Here is a 13,985-nt window from a genome sequence, read left to right as displayed (position 1 = left end):
CTTTCGATTGTCTGCTTCCCTCGAGACTCTCAGTCGGCAGAGGACGGCGAACTCATTGCCACGGTGCTCGGAATCCTGCAGCAAGGGAAGGCACAAGGAAGGGGACAGAAATGAGGGGCACCCACCCCTCTGCAACGCGTAGCTGCGATTTAATCGATCCGCTCTATTTTCCCGAAGACCGATGCCCAACGGCCGAGCGGTGCCGGCTGTCAAGGCTTTATTAACTCCGCTCCTGGGGGGGGGGGAGGGGGAGAGGGAGGGGAGCGACGAGGGCGAGCGGTTGCCATCGAAGGGCCATCAGAAGGGGCTTGTCGCTGTCACTGTCCCCGTGTGACTACAGCACTGCTCGCAGCAGACGCCGTTTGCGCTGTACGTGTAGACCAAGCAATTGACATTCCCATTAATTAATACCCTCTGGTAATTTACAACACCACCCTCTCCCCCCCCAGCCCCTCCGGACCTGCGAAAGGCCCCTTTCGGAGCAGGGACAGCTGCTCCCTGCCCGCAGCATCCCGGCCCCACATTCAGCCTTCTCCGCGGATATCCCAAATTCCAAATTCCGAGATGAACAATTTCTCCATGCGGCTGGAAAGGCGATTTTCCCCTTACCTCCCTCCCACCCCCCACCCCCTTCAGAGGTTTACATAGAAACACTCACGACCTTTCGATCTCGGGAAGCACAAAACTCCCCCAAACCGACTAAGCTCTCCCTACGAGGCTGCATTCTCGGATGACACCGCTCTTGTGGAAGAAGCGCGGGTCCTTCAGGCAGCCCTCGGAGAACCCCCCGAGTCCGAGCAATGTCACCGCTCCCCCATCCCCGCCGTCGAGGCTGCAGCGCAGGTGTCCTCGTCCCGTCGGGGTTCGCGTCCCGCTTTGAGAGGGGTCCGGAGGGACCCGCCCGCGTAGGGAGAGGGGTAAGTGACCCCCACCTCGCCTTCCCGCAGCCCCACGCCGGGCTGGACGCGCGCCTCGAGGGGGCGGGCGGAGGGTGCCGAGTCCCCCCCAGGTCCCCCCAGCCGTCGCGGGGAGCGGCCGCCGCGGCCATTTAGGAGCGGAGCGGGAGCCAATGGGAGGCCGCCGGGCGCTTCCAGCGTGACGGCCGAGATTGACGTGTTTCCCACGTCAAATTGATCCCAAGTAGCGGCGGGGGCTCCCCGCGAGCGGGGAACCGGCGCGGCGCCGCCACGACAGCCCCGCGGCCGCCGCCCCCCGCAGCCCCGCCGCCGGCTCCCGCTCCGGCTCCCTCTATGCCGCGCCGGCGGCGGCTGCGGTGCTGCCCCGCTGTCGGGCGATGGGTAAGAACGGGCGGCCGCGGGGAGGGCGGCGGGCCCGGTCGGGACGGCGGCGCTTTCGCTTTGCGGATAAGGGGAGCGGGGGGGGCTCCGGGCACGGGGCGCCGGGAACGACCCCCGCCCGCCGCAGGCACCGGCTTGGCTGCCCTGAGGAGCGGGATGGGCTGCGGGCAGCAGCGGGACGTCGTGGCGGCGGGCGGGGACAGGCGGAGGGCCCGACCGGCAGCGCGCTCCGCTCTGCCTGCCTTGGAGTCCCGTCCTCCTCGATCCTCGTCCTAATCCCTTCTCTGTGTTTTTTCTTCTTTCTTTCTTTCTTTCTTTCTTTCTTTCTTTCTTTCTTTCTTTCTTTCTTTCTTTCTTTCTTTCTTTCTTTCTTTCTTTCTTTCTTTCTTTCTTTCTTTCTTTCTTTCTTTCTTTCTTTCTTTCTTTCTTTCTTTCTTTCTTTCTTTCTTTCTTTCTTTCTTTCTTTCTTTTTTTCTTTCTTCTTTCTTCTCTTCCTTTCTCTCTTTCCTTTCTTTCTCTCTTTCTTTCTTCTCTTCTTTCTTTCTTTCTCTCTTTCTTTTCTTTCTTTTCTCTCTTTCTCTCTTTCTCTCCTTCTCTCTTTCTCTTTCTCTTTCTCTCTTTCTTTCTTTTTCTTCTCTCTTTCTTCTCTCTTTTTCCTTCTTCCTTTTTCTCTTTCTCTCTTTTCTTTCCTTTTTTTTTCCTTTTCTTCTTTCTTTTCTTCCTTTCCTTTCCTTCTCTCTTTCCTTCCTTTCCTTTTTCTTCCTTTCCTTTCACTTTCTTTCTTTTCTTTCCTTTCTTCTTTTTCTTTCTTTCCTTTCTTTCCTTTCCTTTCCTTTCCTTTCCTTTCCTTTCCTTTCCTTTCCTTTCCTTTCCTTTCCTTTCCTTCCTTTCCTTTCCTTTCCTTTCCTTTTCCTTTCCTTTCCTTTCCTTTCCTTTCCTTTTCCTTTCCTTTTCCTTTCCTTTCCTTTCCTTTCCTTTCCTTTCCTTTCCTTTCCTTTCCTTTCCTTTCCTTTCCTTTCCTTTCCTTTCCTTTCCTTTCCTTTCCTTTCCTCTCCTTTCCTTTCCTTTCCTTTCCTTTCCTTTCCTTTCCCCGTTTTCCCTCCCCATCCATCTCCTCCTTCCCCGGGCACTGACGCTCTCCCCGCCCGGCCCGTGGCGGCCCGGCAGAGCACACGTACGGGGAGGTGAACCAGCTGGGTGGTGTCTTCGTGAACGGGCGCCCGCTGCCCAACGCCATCCGCCTGCGGATCGTGGAGCTGGCCCAGCTCGGCATCCGCCCGTGCGACATCAGCCGCCAGCTGCGGGTCTCGCACGGCTGCGTCAGCAAGATCCTGGCCCGCTACAACGAGACCGGCTCCATCCTGCCCGGAGCCATCGGGGGCAGCAAGCCGCGTGTCACCACCCCCAACGTGGTCAAACACATCCGCGACTACAAGCAGGGCGATCCCGGCATCTTCGCCTGGGAGATCCGCGACCGGCTGCTGGCCGACGGCGTCTGCGACAAGTACAACGTGCCGTCGGTCAGCTCCATCAGCAGGATCCTGAGGAACAAAATCGGCAGCCTCTCGCAGCCCGGCGGCCCTTACGACGGCGGCAAGCAGCCCCCCCCGCAGCCGGCCCTGCCCTACAACCCCCTTTACCAGTACCCGTACCCCGGTCCCATGGCCCCGCCGGCAGCCAAGATGAGCGCTCATCCCGGGCCCGTCCCCGCGGCCCACGTCGGGCTGCCTCGCTCCTGGCCCTCGGCTCATTCTGTCACCAACATCCTGGGCATCCGCACGTTCGTGGAGCAGACGGGTGGGTACAGAAAGTCACTGGGACAGCGCTTCTGCCCTCGGGGTTTTTTTTTCCGTCGGGAAAAGCCCCGACGGCAGAAAGTTGATCCTGACGGCTCCGCGGCTCTGTCCTGCCCAGGCGCTTTGGGTGGTACGGAGGGCTCTGCCTACCCCCCCAAAATGGAAGACTGGCCCGGCGTGAACAGGACTGCCTTCCCTTCCGCCCAGGCCGACAAAGCCGCGGTGGAAGGGGACATCAAATACCCGCAGGTAAGGGGCGGAGGGGCCGGAACCGGGGGCAGCCGCCAGGGCTGCCACGCGTCTCCGACACGCGTGTTTGTGCCCAGCCCGCCCCGGGACTCTCCTCCGTGGGCAGCTTTCTCCCGGCCTGCGCTTATCCCCCCGGTAACCAGCACGGCGTCTACGGCGCGCCCGGCGGCTACATCCCCCCGGGACACCCCTGGCAGCCGCAGGGCCACCACGGCCCCGGTGTGACGGTACACGGAGGCGATCTGGCCAGCGCCATGGCCTTCAAGCAGCCCGGCAGGGAAGGTGAGCGGAGACCGGAGGTCTGGGGGCAAAGGGGGGCGGAGGGAAGCGACTGGACCCGACGGGGGCGGTGGGATCCTCCTACCCCGCTGTACCCCGATGGCACCCGCCGGGCAGCGCCGGGTAACGCGGCACCTGGGGCTGGAAGGCATTTTCCCGGAGCCCTTCCGATCGAAGGCAGCTCGGAGAAAGGCAGAGTGCAAGATCGGGGATCATTAAATCTTATTCCCAATCCCGATTGCCGGGGCCCCGCTCTCTGCCTCGGGAGGGATTTAAAGATAAACCCCGTCTGCAGAACGCGGCTTTGATTTGAACGCGTTTACCGCTAATTGGGACGATTCTTTTATCTGCCGTGAATGATTTCGCTTCAGTTCTGAAAGATTTATTTGCCCGATAGGTGGTTTCGTTTAAGAAATCCTAACTCATCTGTTCTGGATATAAAATCCCCCGTCGATATCTTTCTCCTTTTTCGTGGCATTAGACTTTCTAATATTTTTCACATTTGCAATCCATTTCCCGCTTATTAGTCCTTCTCTTTATTCTATTTTTTTTTTAATATATATACATATATGTATCCGACCTTTTACCGTTTCTATCCAACTCCGGCAACCTGCTGCGAGTTAGAACATCGGCCGTCTCGGGGACGAGTTATTGCGAATATCAATGGGTGAAAACGGGTCGTTGTAAACGTATTTTTTTGTTTAAAAAAGAATAAGAATAGCGAAAGAGAAAGCGGAGAAAGAAAGGAAAGGAAAAAAAGAGAAAGAGAGAAAGGGAAAAGGGAAGGAAAAAGAAAAAGAGAAAAGAAGGAATGAAGAAAGGGGAAAAAGTAGAAAGGGAAGGGAAAGGAAACGAACGAAGCGCGCCTTTAATATATTTTTCGGATTATTCTCCCCACGTTTTAAGAGATTTGGAGGTTGAATTTTCTGACCTGGCAGTTCTTAAGCTGTATCTGCCGAAAGGCCCACGAACTTTCTTTCGTTTTATTATGGTTGTCTTCTATATTCTTCCCCTTTTCCCCTCTCAGAGCTCGGCTCTCTGGCCCAATCCGGTACCGGCGGTGCTCCGGGCCGCGCTGCTCCGGGCTCGGCGGCTCCCGCTGCGGGTGCGGGGATCTGCTTGGTGCTGCGGGCGGACGGGGGGGTGGTGGGGATGGGGGGAGAGGGTAGGGAAAAAAAGAAGGAGAAAAGAGAGAAAAAAATCAGCTGGGTATTTTGTTTGTCGGGTTGAGACCTTTTCCTACTTCGGGGCCGTTGTTACGCTGGAAATTCTCCCAGGTTCTTCACTCAGCATAGCAATGACGGGACGTTTCGCACCCCCTGTCCCGTGCGGAGGATACGCGGGGATACGCGGGGTCCGACCTGCACCCGGTGCTGTGCCACAGCTGTACTACAGCCGCCACGGGCTGCAGACCCCCGCCTTCCCCCCCCCCGTTCCTTGCCCTTTTCCCTTCTCTTCTTTCCCTTCCTTTGGCAAAAGGGGATTTGTCACCATCGCGGTCCCTATTGCTTGGGGGACTCGACGGGATCTTCCTTCCCTGTGCCCCCGGAAGGTTTGGAGGTTGCCAACCCACCGTCCTGCTGTTGTCTTTCTTTTTTTCTCCCTTTCCTCCTCCTGCAGTCACGGACAGAAAACCCGGCAGCCCCGTGGGGAAGTCCCCGGATCCTCTCAGCCCCATCCACGGACTCTCGATCCCAGCCTCCTCCTCCTAGAGCCGCGCACCGGGCACACTCGCTTGGAACACACACCTGCAAACCGTGACTGGATCCCGAAGTGCCACCCAACTGTCACCCGAGTGCCAACGCCTCCGTGGGACGAGGAGACCAGGGGACGCGGTTGGGGACACTCATGGGGACACGTTGCCTCCATCGGATCGCGAAGGGGTGGCAGAAAAGACTCAGCCTTCCTTCTTTATTGTGTCTTTCTGCTTTTTTTTTTCTTTTTTTTTTTCTCCCCCTCGCTTTCTGTTTTCCTCTCTCCCCACTGTCCCCCGAGGACCGCCAGCCGCATCCCAGGCTCTGTCCCAGCCCCGGAAAGGAACCAGCGGCCAGAGTGTAAATGGACAAATAAGCCACAACTTTTTGTGATATATTTTTATAATAACAAACCTTAATAAATAAATAATAATAATTAAAAAAAAAAAAAAAAGTGACCACCATGGCATTTTTCCCCCGGTTGCAGCATGAGTGGCAGGTGACAAGTGGGGGTGACAATGGATGCAATGGGGCAGCCCACACACCGGGGTGCGTGCCCCCCCAAGCTCCCGTTCATCTGGCTCTGCTGGGCTTTTGTGTTCCCCGGCTCCTCCAGCCGCTGCCATTGGCGTGGGGCCCTTCATTGTCTGCAGAAGGGGAAGGTCCTCCGCTGGGGCAGGGAGGAAATATCCTGGCAGGAGAACACACACCCGGCTTTCTGCAGAGAGGGTGTCTTTGTGGGAGGAAGACAGAACCATGCCAAGCTCGGCATCCCACCCCGGGAAGCTGCTTTGCCTTCAGCCTCGGGGTGGCAAAATTTGGTTTTGCCTCTGTTGCTGTGAAGCTTCCAGCCAGGGTACGAAGCAGGGGAGGGGAATGAGGTGACTTTAGGTGGGCGAGAGTGCTGCCATGCCCTAATAGTTACCTGGGACAGGTGCTAACTCTCTCTAGTCTGGAAACATCTGTTTAAATCTGCATTTGAGCATGTGGCAGACTGGAAAAATCAATAGGCAGAACCCTTAAAGATCAAACTCATCACACAGGGAAGAGGGGAAACTGAGTCCTGTCTCCATAGCTCTGGAAGGCCGAAGGAGCCCTTTACATCCTCAGCACTCATCCCACCCCCATTCCCACACCAAACCCTGGTGCCCCTCGTCTCCACCCTCTGACAGAACCAGAGATGTAGCTCGGGGGCTGAGTATCTTTGTGGGATGGGTGCAGGGATCCCAGCCTAGCACTACCCAGCACTGATGAAAATCCAGAGTCCCTTTGGCACTGCCCGGTGCCAGCTGGCTGTCCCACACACCCAGTGCCATGTAAGCACAACTCGGGCTGGATTTGCCACCAGAGGGAGACCCTATTGTTCTGCTAATACATAAAAGGAGTATTTTTGAGCTGTGAGGAAGCATTCACTTTCCTAGGCAGGGAATAGACAGATGCACAGGCAATGCTCGCCATCCTACCAAACCCATGCAGTCTGCTTTTTGGCATGGATTTAGAGTGAAAACCAGTGGTTGTCTTGCGTTTTCTTGCTGGATGAGAGGGGGTTCTGACCCTGTGCCCAGCACTGTCTGTGGCCACCACTGCAATGGCACAGGTCAAGCAGGTGCTGTGGACATCACCCATTGGAAATTCTTAGAAACCTAAGGGACAATACATTACTGGGGGTGAAATTTGCCACAAGCGCTTTCCGAAGGCTGACAGAAGCAAGCAGCAAAAAAAAAAAAGCAGTGTGAAGAGAGAGGAAAATCAGCTCCAGCTGGAGAGGATTGCTCTGTTCTGAGAGAATAAGGATAAATAGATTGTTTTCCTCATGTTGAAAATGGCACTGATAATAATTATTGTCGCTCTGAAGATTTATTGGAGCTGGGCATGTCCAGGGGGTTTGGGGCTCAAACCCTGCTCTGAGCATATGAGTGGATGGTGGAAACACTGCTGTTGCCTGGCTCCCAGCTTCATCTGGAGGGAAATGAGGCTGATGTGTCCACAGGTGGTGAGAGGTGAACTGTAGGGGTGATGGGAATGGAGGGTGCTGACATTCCTGGGAGGAGGGCCGCTGGCAGGAATGTGCCGCTCTGCATTTTGGGGCCAACAGAGAGTTCCCAGGAGTATCACTGTGTGCCCCACGCACCTGGCTGGTTCCCCCCCATGGCAGAGAAACGCTGGGAGCAAAAGCCCCAGGCATATCCCAAAGCAAAATAGGCTGTGCTGCACTGATCGCTGCCATCCAGGTTCACAGCAAATTCCTCTCTACAGCGGGCAGGCTGACACAGCCCAGAGAAAATTGAACTTGTTCAGAGAGGAACTTTCTGAATTTATGGCGACAAAGCAAGAGGGTGGAAACAATCTGTTCTGACACTTTTCCACTGAAGATTTTGTCAAAATCGATACCATCTCTCCAAACATATCAATTTTGATGAGGTGACATTTTCTGATGGAAAAGATTAGCTCCAAACTGTTTCCATCAGCTCTACCTGAGCCATCTATCTTTGGCTCTGTTTCTTTGGGGAGCGTGGGGCAGAATGAGGAACGTTATGGATCTCACTCTAGGAGACTCATTGGTGGAGCATGTGTTTATTTTCTTTGCGACACACTAAGAAACATAAAGATGTAAAACCGAAGTGAGTGGTGCTGTTGGAAAGGGGTTGCAGGTGTTTGGCACGAGCACAGATCGTGGCTGCTCCCACTTGCGCAGTGCCATGCACTGTGTCACCGCGGTGCTCGCAAGGATGGGGCACACGTTCAGGGTACGAATTTCCAGGATGGGTGTTTTCCAGTTCTGACCTCACTGTGGCTTTGCTGCTCACCTTCCCCCAGCAGTCCTGACTGCAGGGCGCTGCAGGCACGTCCCCATCCGTAACTCATTCTGCAGGGTCACCAACACCTGCTTGAGCACCGCCACTGGAGACCCTGCTGGCCAAAGCGCCGGCTCTCACGCAGGGTCAGCTTTCAGTAAATGTTGGTTATGTTTGAGAACAGCCTATATACAATCATCCAACTCCAACTGGTTCAAATGTTTTGAGGTCTCTGTAACCGGATCCCCGTCCTCCTACAGGAGCGTATGCAGAAGGACACTCAGAATACACGCCCCGCTCCGCCTGGCTTTCAGCAAAAGTTACAAATCAAACCATCAGCTGCAAATTTATAAGCTTTCCCACAATTGCATAAGCTGTTTTTGCAAATGGGACACTGATTCCCAGATTGCTCAGGCACTTCATAGCATTTCCTCCCAAACAGCCCTTTGGGCACTCATCCCGATGGGGCTGGAGGGACCTGGGGGAGCAGGATGCCCGGTAGCGATCCAAACTTAAATGGGTGCTCAAGAAGAGACCTGAACAAAGGGAATGACATGTTGTAGGAGTTGTCTTCCACGCTGGGAGCTATCCCAGTGCATCTGCTCTGGCAGTCATCCGGTCTCTTTCCAATTGTCTTAATTAACAACAAATATATCTGGTAGGGAGAGAACGCAGCCATGGAAGGTGATGAAACCTGGACGTGCCTCAGACAAGTGTTGCTAAAGGTGCTGATAGCCAGGATGGGCTGTGGTCTGCTCCTTCCCTACTGGCTGTGGGATCTGACTCCACTGCTCAGCCCTTCCTCACGCAGCCCCTTTCCTTCCCAGCTCTGGTTTCAAACCCCGCCTGTGCATGCTGCTCCCTTCCACAGCAAGCAGGATTTCTACCTTGCTTTGGACAATTCACCTTTGGCATCCCTAGTGCTGTGTTCCCAAAGTGCAATTTTTGATGATGGATTTCTGTTAGACACAAATCTTGGACGGCTTTTCCATCCAAAGCTTTACACCCCCTCAGCTATTTCCTTAAACATCACGTCTGTGTGTCCCTAGCCTTGCCGTTTGCATTGCTTACCCAGGCAAACCTGGTGTTCCTCTGCAGCTGGATGTTGGGGCGTGCAGCAGCACCCACTGCTGCATGCCGAGGAGTGCTATTTTGGAAGTCCCAGAGGTGTTATCTGGGGATCACACCCAAAGGAAGCATTTGAGGAGTCCTAGATATGTTACCTAGGTGTTTTCAGAGGTGTTACCTGGAGAGCTGCTCTCTGGGCAGTCCCAATATGCTATCTATGCAGTCCCAGAGGTGTTATCTATGCAACCCCACATGTTCTACCTATGCAGTCCCGAGGTCCCTGTGATAATCCACGCAGCTGTAATTCTCTTCCTGCAGCCCCCTACTAGCATCAACACCTCATACCGCTGCAATATTTGTGTCACTTGTTTGGTATCCAAGGCATCTGCCTCACCAGTGCAAGGGTGCAAAGCTTTTATTTCCTGAAAGTGCTGGGAGACGTTTATGACCTGGAGCTTTAGAGGGAAGGAGCTACCTGCTGTCCCTGCTGCTGGGAAGGGGAAACAAAAGCAAGCAAGTGAGCTCTGCACACTGCGGGCAGCACAGAGCAAAGCTGATTTCCTCCCTTTTGCATTTCATTGTATCTCTTTGGAACCCCCCACTGAACTGATGGACGCAGGAGAAAAACGAAAGGAGAGCGGTGTTTTGACAGGGGCTCCTCTTGACAATTTGCAGAGAGCTGGTGATGATAAATTGAGGCAAAAAAAAAAAAAAAAAAAAAGTAATACATTTCTGAGCCCCAAGTATAGCGTTACACAGCCACCAAGGAGCACTGTGGTTTCCAGGCTTCTTTCAGAAGCATTGTGTGTCAATGGGTTTTGGAACACGTTGGGGAAGGAAGATCAATGACTTGCTCAAAGATGGCAAGTCTTCTGCTGCTGGAATGGATACTACATATCTGAATGTAATATTTCCCAGGGGAAAACGTACCCCCCTGCCTTGCCCCCCCCATCCTGCAGAATAAATAAGAAAGTGCTTTTTATCTCAAAGCTATATTAACCTGGCAAAGATGACAAAAGCTTTCACTGAAGCTCTCCCAGAGATAGCACTGTTTTGGCATCAGGTTCTCAGAAAATGATGTCATCCTGAATTTCAGTGCCAGAGTTTTCCCTTTCTTCTTCAGATTTGTTGCGATGTCAAAGTTCTTCTCTAGAGCAGATCTGTTTTTAATATTTCATATTTAGGTTTTTCATTTTGGGGCTGGCTGGAACATCCTTTGGTTTCAACCTTGTAGATCCTGACATGCATGTAAAACCCAAAACTCTTGAAGAACATCTTGAAGAATTGGGGATTAATAGAGATTACTTCTAAAGCCCTTTTTTTTTTTTCTCTTTTTCAGATGTTATGATTGCAGAAATCTACGTAGCTCCACTGAGTCCGTGAAGATGCATCTCTTTTCTCGTTGCATGAGCACCAACTCTAACACCAGGTGCTGCTGATGGTTTCTGACATAGCCACATCTAATGGGAAAACAGCAAAAATGCATTTTTTCAGATCATTTTCTGTTTGCCCCTACTCTACTCCAGTATTGTGTCCTCATTCCTTTTGCCATAGGGATATCCAGCCAGCCAGTCCTGCTATTGGGCTCGCAGTAACGGCTGGGAATAAAGCAGGACAGGATCTTGGGACACTCTTGGTCGCTGTTGCATTGTGCCACGAGCCCTCTCCTTTTTCTGCAGAAACACTCCAAAGTCAGTGGGGTATTTGTCTTTTTTTTCTTCTTTGGGTTGCCAAAGAGTCATATTTTAAAGCTAGAAATACTTGTCAGCATCCTAGCACGGCCCCCAGAGCCGATGACGCAAATATGACATGAAGAGAGGTCAGATTACAAATGAGGCCACTTCAAAACCTCTCCCGGAAAACCGGAGGCTCGAAGAAAGAGATGAAATGTGCTGAGGAGGAAAAATAAAACAACAACCAACACAGCTCTACACGATCTGCTCAGAGGCGAGAATCAAACAGCCTCCGTCAGGAACACCGCCGCCGTCACTGCCACCAACATGGCCATGGATCCAGAGAGACAGGTCTAGGAGAGTAAGCATGGAAACATGGGAACATGGAAACAACCCTGGAGGGCAAAGCGCTGCTCCCAGCCTTTGGTCAAGCAAAACCAGGCTCGTGGGGGTCAATCCTTGCCTCGTGAATTTGGATGTACACTCTATCTGCCGGAGGATTTGGTGCGGCAGGGGAAGCTTGCAAAAAAAGAGGGTTCTGAACCCACAGTAGAATGATTGAATAGTAGAATGTCTTGGGTCAGAAGGGACTTTAAAGATCATCCAGTTCCCACCATCTGCCATGGGTTGGTTGCCCCCCACCACGCCAGACTGCCCAGGGTTCCATCTAACCTGGCAAGTAAACCAAGATGAAGCTTCCGCTCCTCCACACTGTTACCTCTGGGCTCTTATCCATTGTATCTGTCAAGTTTTGCCCATCACACCTGAGTCCCGGCAGAAGTTTGAGAGCATGGCAAGCAGCAGCTCAGCCTCCCCCTCACTGCAGCAATGACAGAACCATGTCCCAAAGCCAACGCTGTCAAATCTCATCTGGCTCCAAGACTGAAATTCAACTCATCTCCAAAGCAATAGCAAAACATCATCCTTATGAAAAGTTGTCAGGAATTTAATTGTTTTGCAAACAGTACAGATATCTCTTCCATTTCAAGGAACAAGTGGGGTTGCTTTTGGTTTTGGAAGAATTGAGTAAGCATGAAGATTTCCAAACTTGCTCAGATACAAAACACTATTGTTACATAGTACACTGAAACAGCTGTGGTTTATAAGTACCATTAATGTGAAACTTTAACTTAAAAAAAAAAAAAAAAAAAAAAAAAAAAAGCTCTAAAAAAGTTAAAGGAACAGAAAACATTTCATCCATACTAATGTGAGGTTTTGAACATATAGGCTTTTAAGTGAATTGGCCATAACCACAACAATATTTTTGGTCTGACCAAAGCATATATTGTATGCAGATGTTAATTTGGCATTTGCATGCATAGGCAAAGAAAAAAAAAATCTTTTCTACATTTTCTTTCTTTTTTTTTTTTTCCTTGAGCACATTGCGATCTGGAGTCACTTTAGCTTTACAAACTGATTATAAACACTAATTACCTGCAAACATGCTGTTTGGCTTAATATCCAGCCTGTAGACTTGGGTTCTGCTTGATAAAAACACGACATTTTGCCGGAACGTTCACCCCTCTCTCTATATATAGATATGTGCATTTATAAAAGCAGAATGTGCTGATTTGTACAAAACCCAAATTCCTCCCTTAACCCTCTCCCTCCCATTTACAAGCATCTTTGTGCCAGGTGTGTCTGTAATGGTGAGGGAGGGGAGGCTGAAGGCTCTCCAGTTGCTTTCCCTGGCAGAAGGAATGCCTGGTGCTGCAGAGCTGCCTGGCTGGGACAGTGGGGAGGCACATTCATGTGGGTGTCATTGGTCTGTCTGGTGGAGCTGTGGTCTCAGAGGATACTTTACAAAGGAATGAGAAAAAAAATGCCAATCCCAACCGGGGCGCACACCAGCTCCGCATGCTCCACATCCCGACGTCCACCATTGGGACACAAAATACTCATCCCCATCCCAATCCAAACCTCAAGGAAGCAGATGGTTGTTGCAGAAATGGCAAAACAAGCACCACTCAACTCTCCACTTAGCATCCTTCCCACTTGTTTCCTGCGGTGCAGTTTCAGGGAGTGTGGGCTACTTATGAACGAAAGCACAGCCATCACTTTCACTTGCTATCACCTTTAAAGCACGAAAGGCATTTTTGGTTGTTTCAAATTTTCATCTTTGGAGTATTTTTCTTGTTAGTTCGTGCTTGGCTTTCATTCATCTGCGGGGAATAGAGCTGCAGTAACACGATACATAGCAAATATCACCATTTAAATAGAACCAATCCATTGTGAATGAAGACTTCTGCAAAGAATGGGAAAATAGAGCTAAAGGGCTGTTAAGTAAACTCTTTTATGTGTGACATTATGCAGGCAATGGTTTTGGAGTGTAAAAGATATTTTTCATTATATCAGTGTTATTAATTCCATCAGCTCGAACTGGATTGGTACATGGAATGGTTGTGTGCTTCCCAGGTTAATAAATCTGCATAGGTTTATTGTTCAGAATAAAACCTATTTTCCTCAGCAAATAACCATGATCATTTGGGGTTACAACCATTCCTCAGGAAATGCTTTATAACTAACATTTTTATTGGTATCATAGGAAATTCATATGCCAAATAACACAGGACTATAACTTTTATCTGACTTTAAAACAAAATCTGTTATCTTTTATGGCCAGTTTCATATAGTCCCACTATCAGTTTCCATAAAATTCAACAAGCATTCCTCATTCAGCCTGGAAAATCAATAACAGAGTTGGTTGAAAAGTGAAAATGTCTTTTTGCAAACATTTTTGAAATTTCTGAGTTGTTTTCATTTGAAGGCATTTGCACCCAACCAGTTTCTGGCAGAGAAGTCCTCTAATGCTCTTTATCACATTTTGTGTTTCACTTCCTTAACATAGAAAAAAAGTACATTTCCGGGGGCAAGATGAACATCTTTCACATTATCATCAACTTCAATGGGTGATTTTGTTTTTCAGAAAGGTTTGTTTTCTGCCTTGAATCAAACCCATTTTCACCCGCGGTCGTGCTCCAGTCTGAACCCTTAGCCATCAATCTCCATTGATTAACCATCAGTCTCCATTGATTATCTCTGGATCCATCAGTGAAGTGGAAGGGCTTCAGTGGGACAAGGCAACAGGAGCCAAATTTCTGCCAGCAGGTAGTGCACAGGACACTCATATTCG

General features: G+C 51.0%; 1 protein-coding gene across 1 annotated transcript; it reads left to right on the top strand.

The window, feature by feature from the left end:
* Nucleotides 1-2,437: 2,437 nt before the first annotated feature.
* PAX1 (paired box 1) lies at nt 2,438-5,897 on the top strand (the record flags this gene model as incomplete). The annotated part of the gene is made up of 4 exons (XM_085218491.1): nt 2,438-3,095; nt 3,213-3,343; nt 3,421-3,625; nt 5,243-5,897. Coding segments are annotated over 4 exons (1,086 nt in total), but the record flags the coding sequence as incomplete, so codon positions are not given.
* Between the last annotated feature and the right edge of the window lie 8,088 nt (nt 5,898-13,985).

The sequence above is a fragment of the Meleagris gallopavo genome, chromosome 2, assembly GCF_905368555.1.
Source record: "Meleagris gallopavo chromosome 2, MGAL_WU_HG_1.1, whole genome shotgun sequence".
Taxonomy (NCBI): Eukaryota; Metazoa; Chordata; class Aves; order Galliformes; family Phasianidae; genus Meleagris; species Meleagris gallopavo.
The sequence above is the reverse complement of the archived record's forward strand: the minus strand, read 5'-3'. Positions and strand labels throughout refer to the sequence as shown.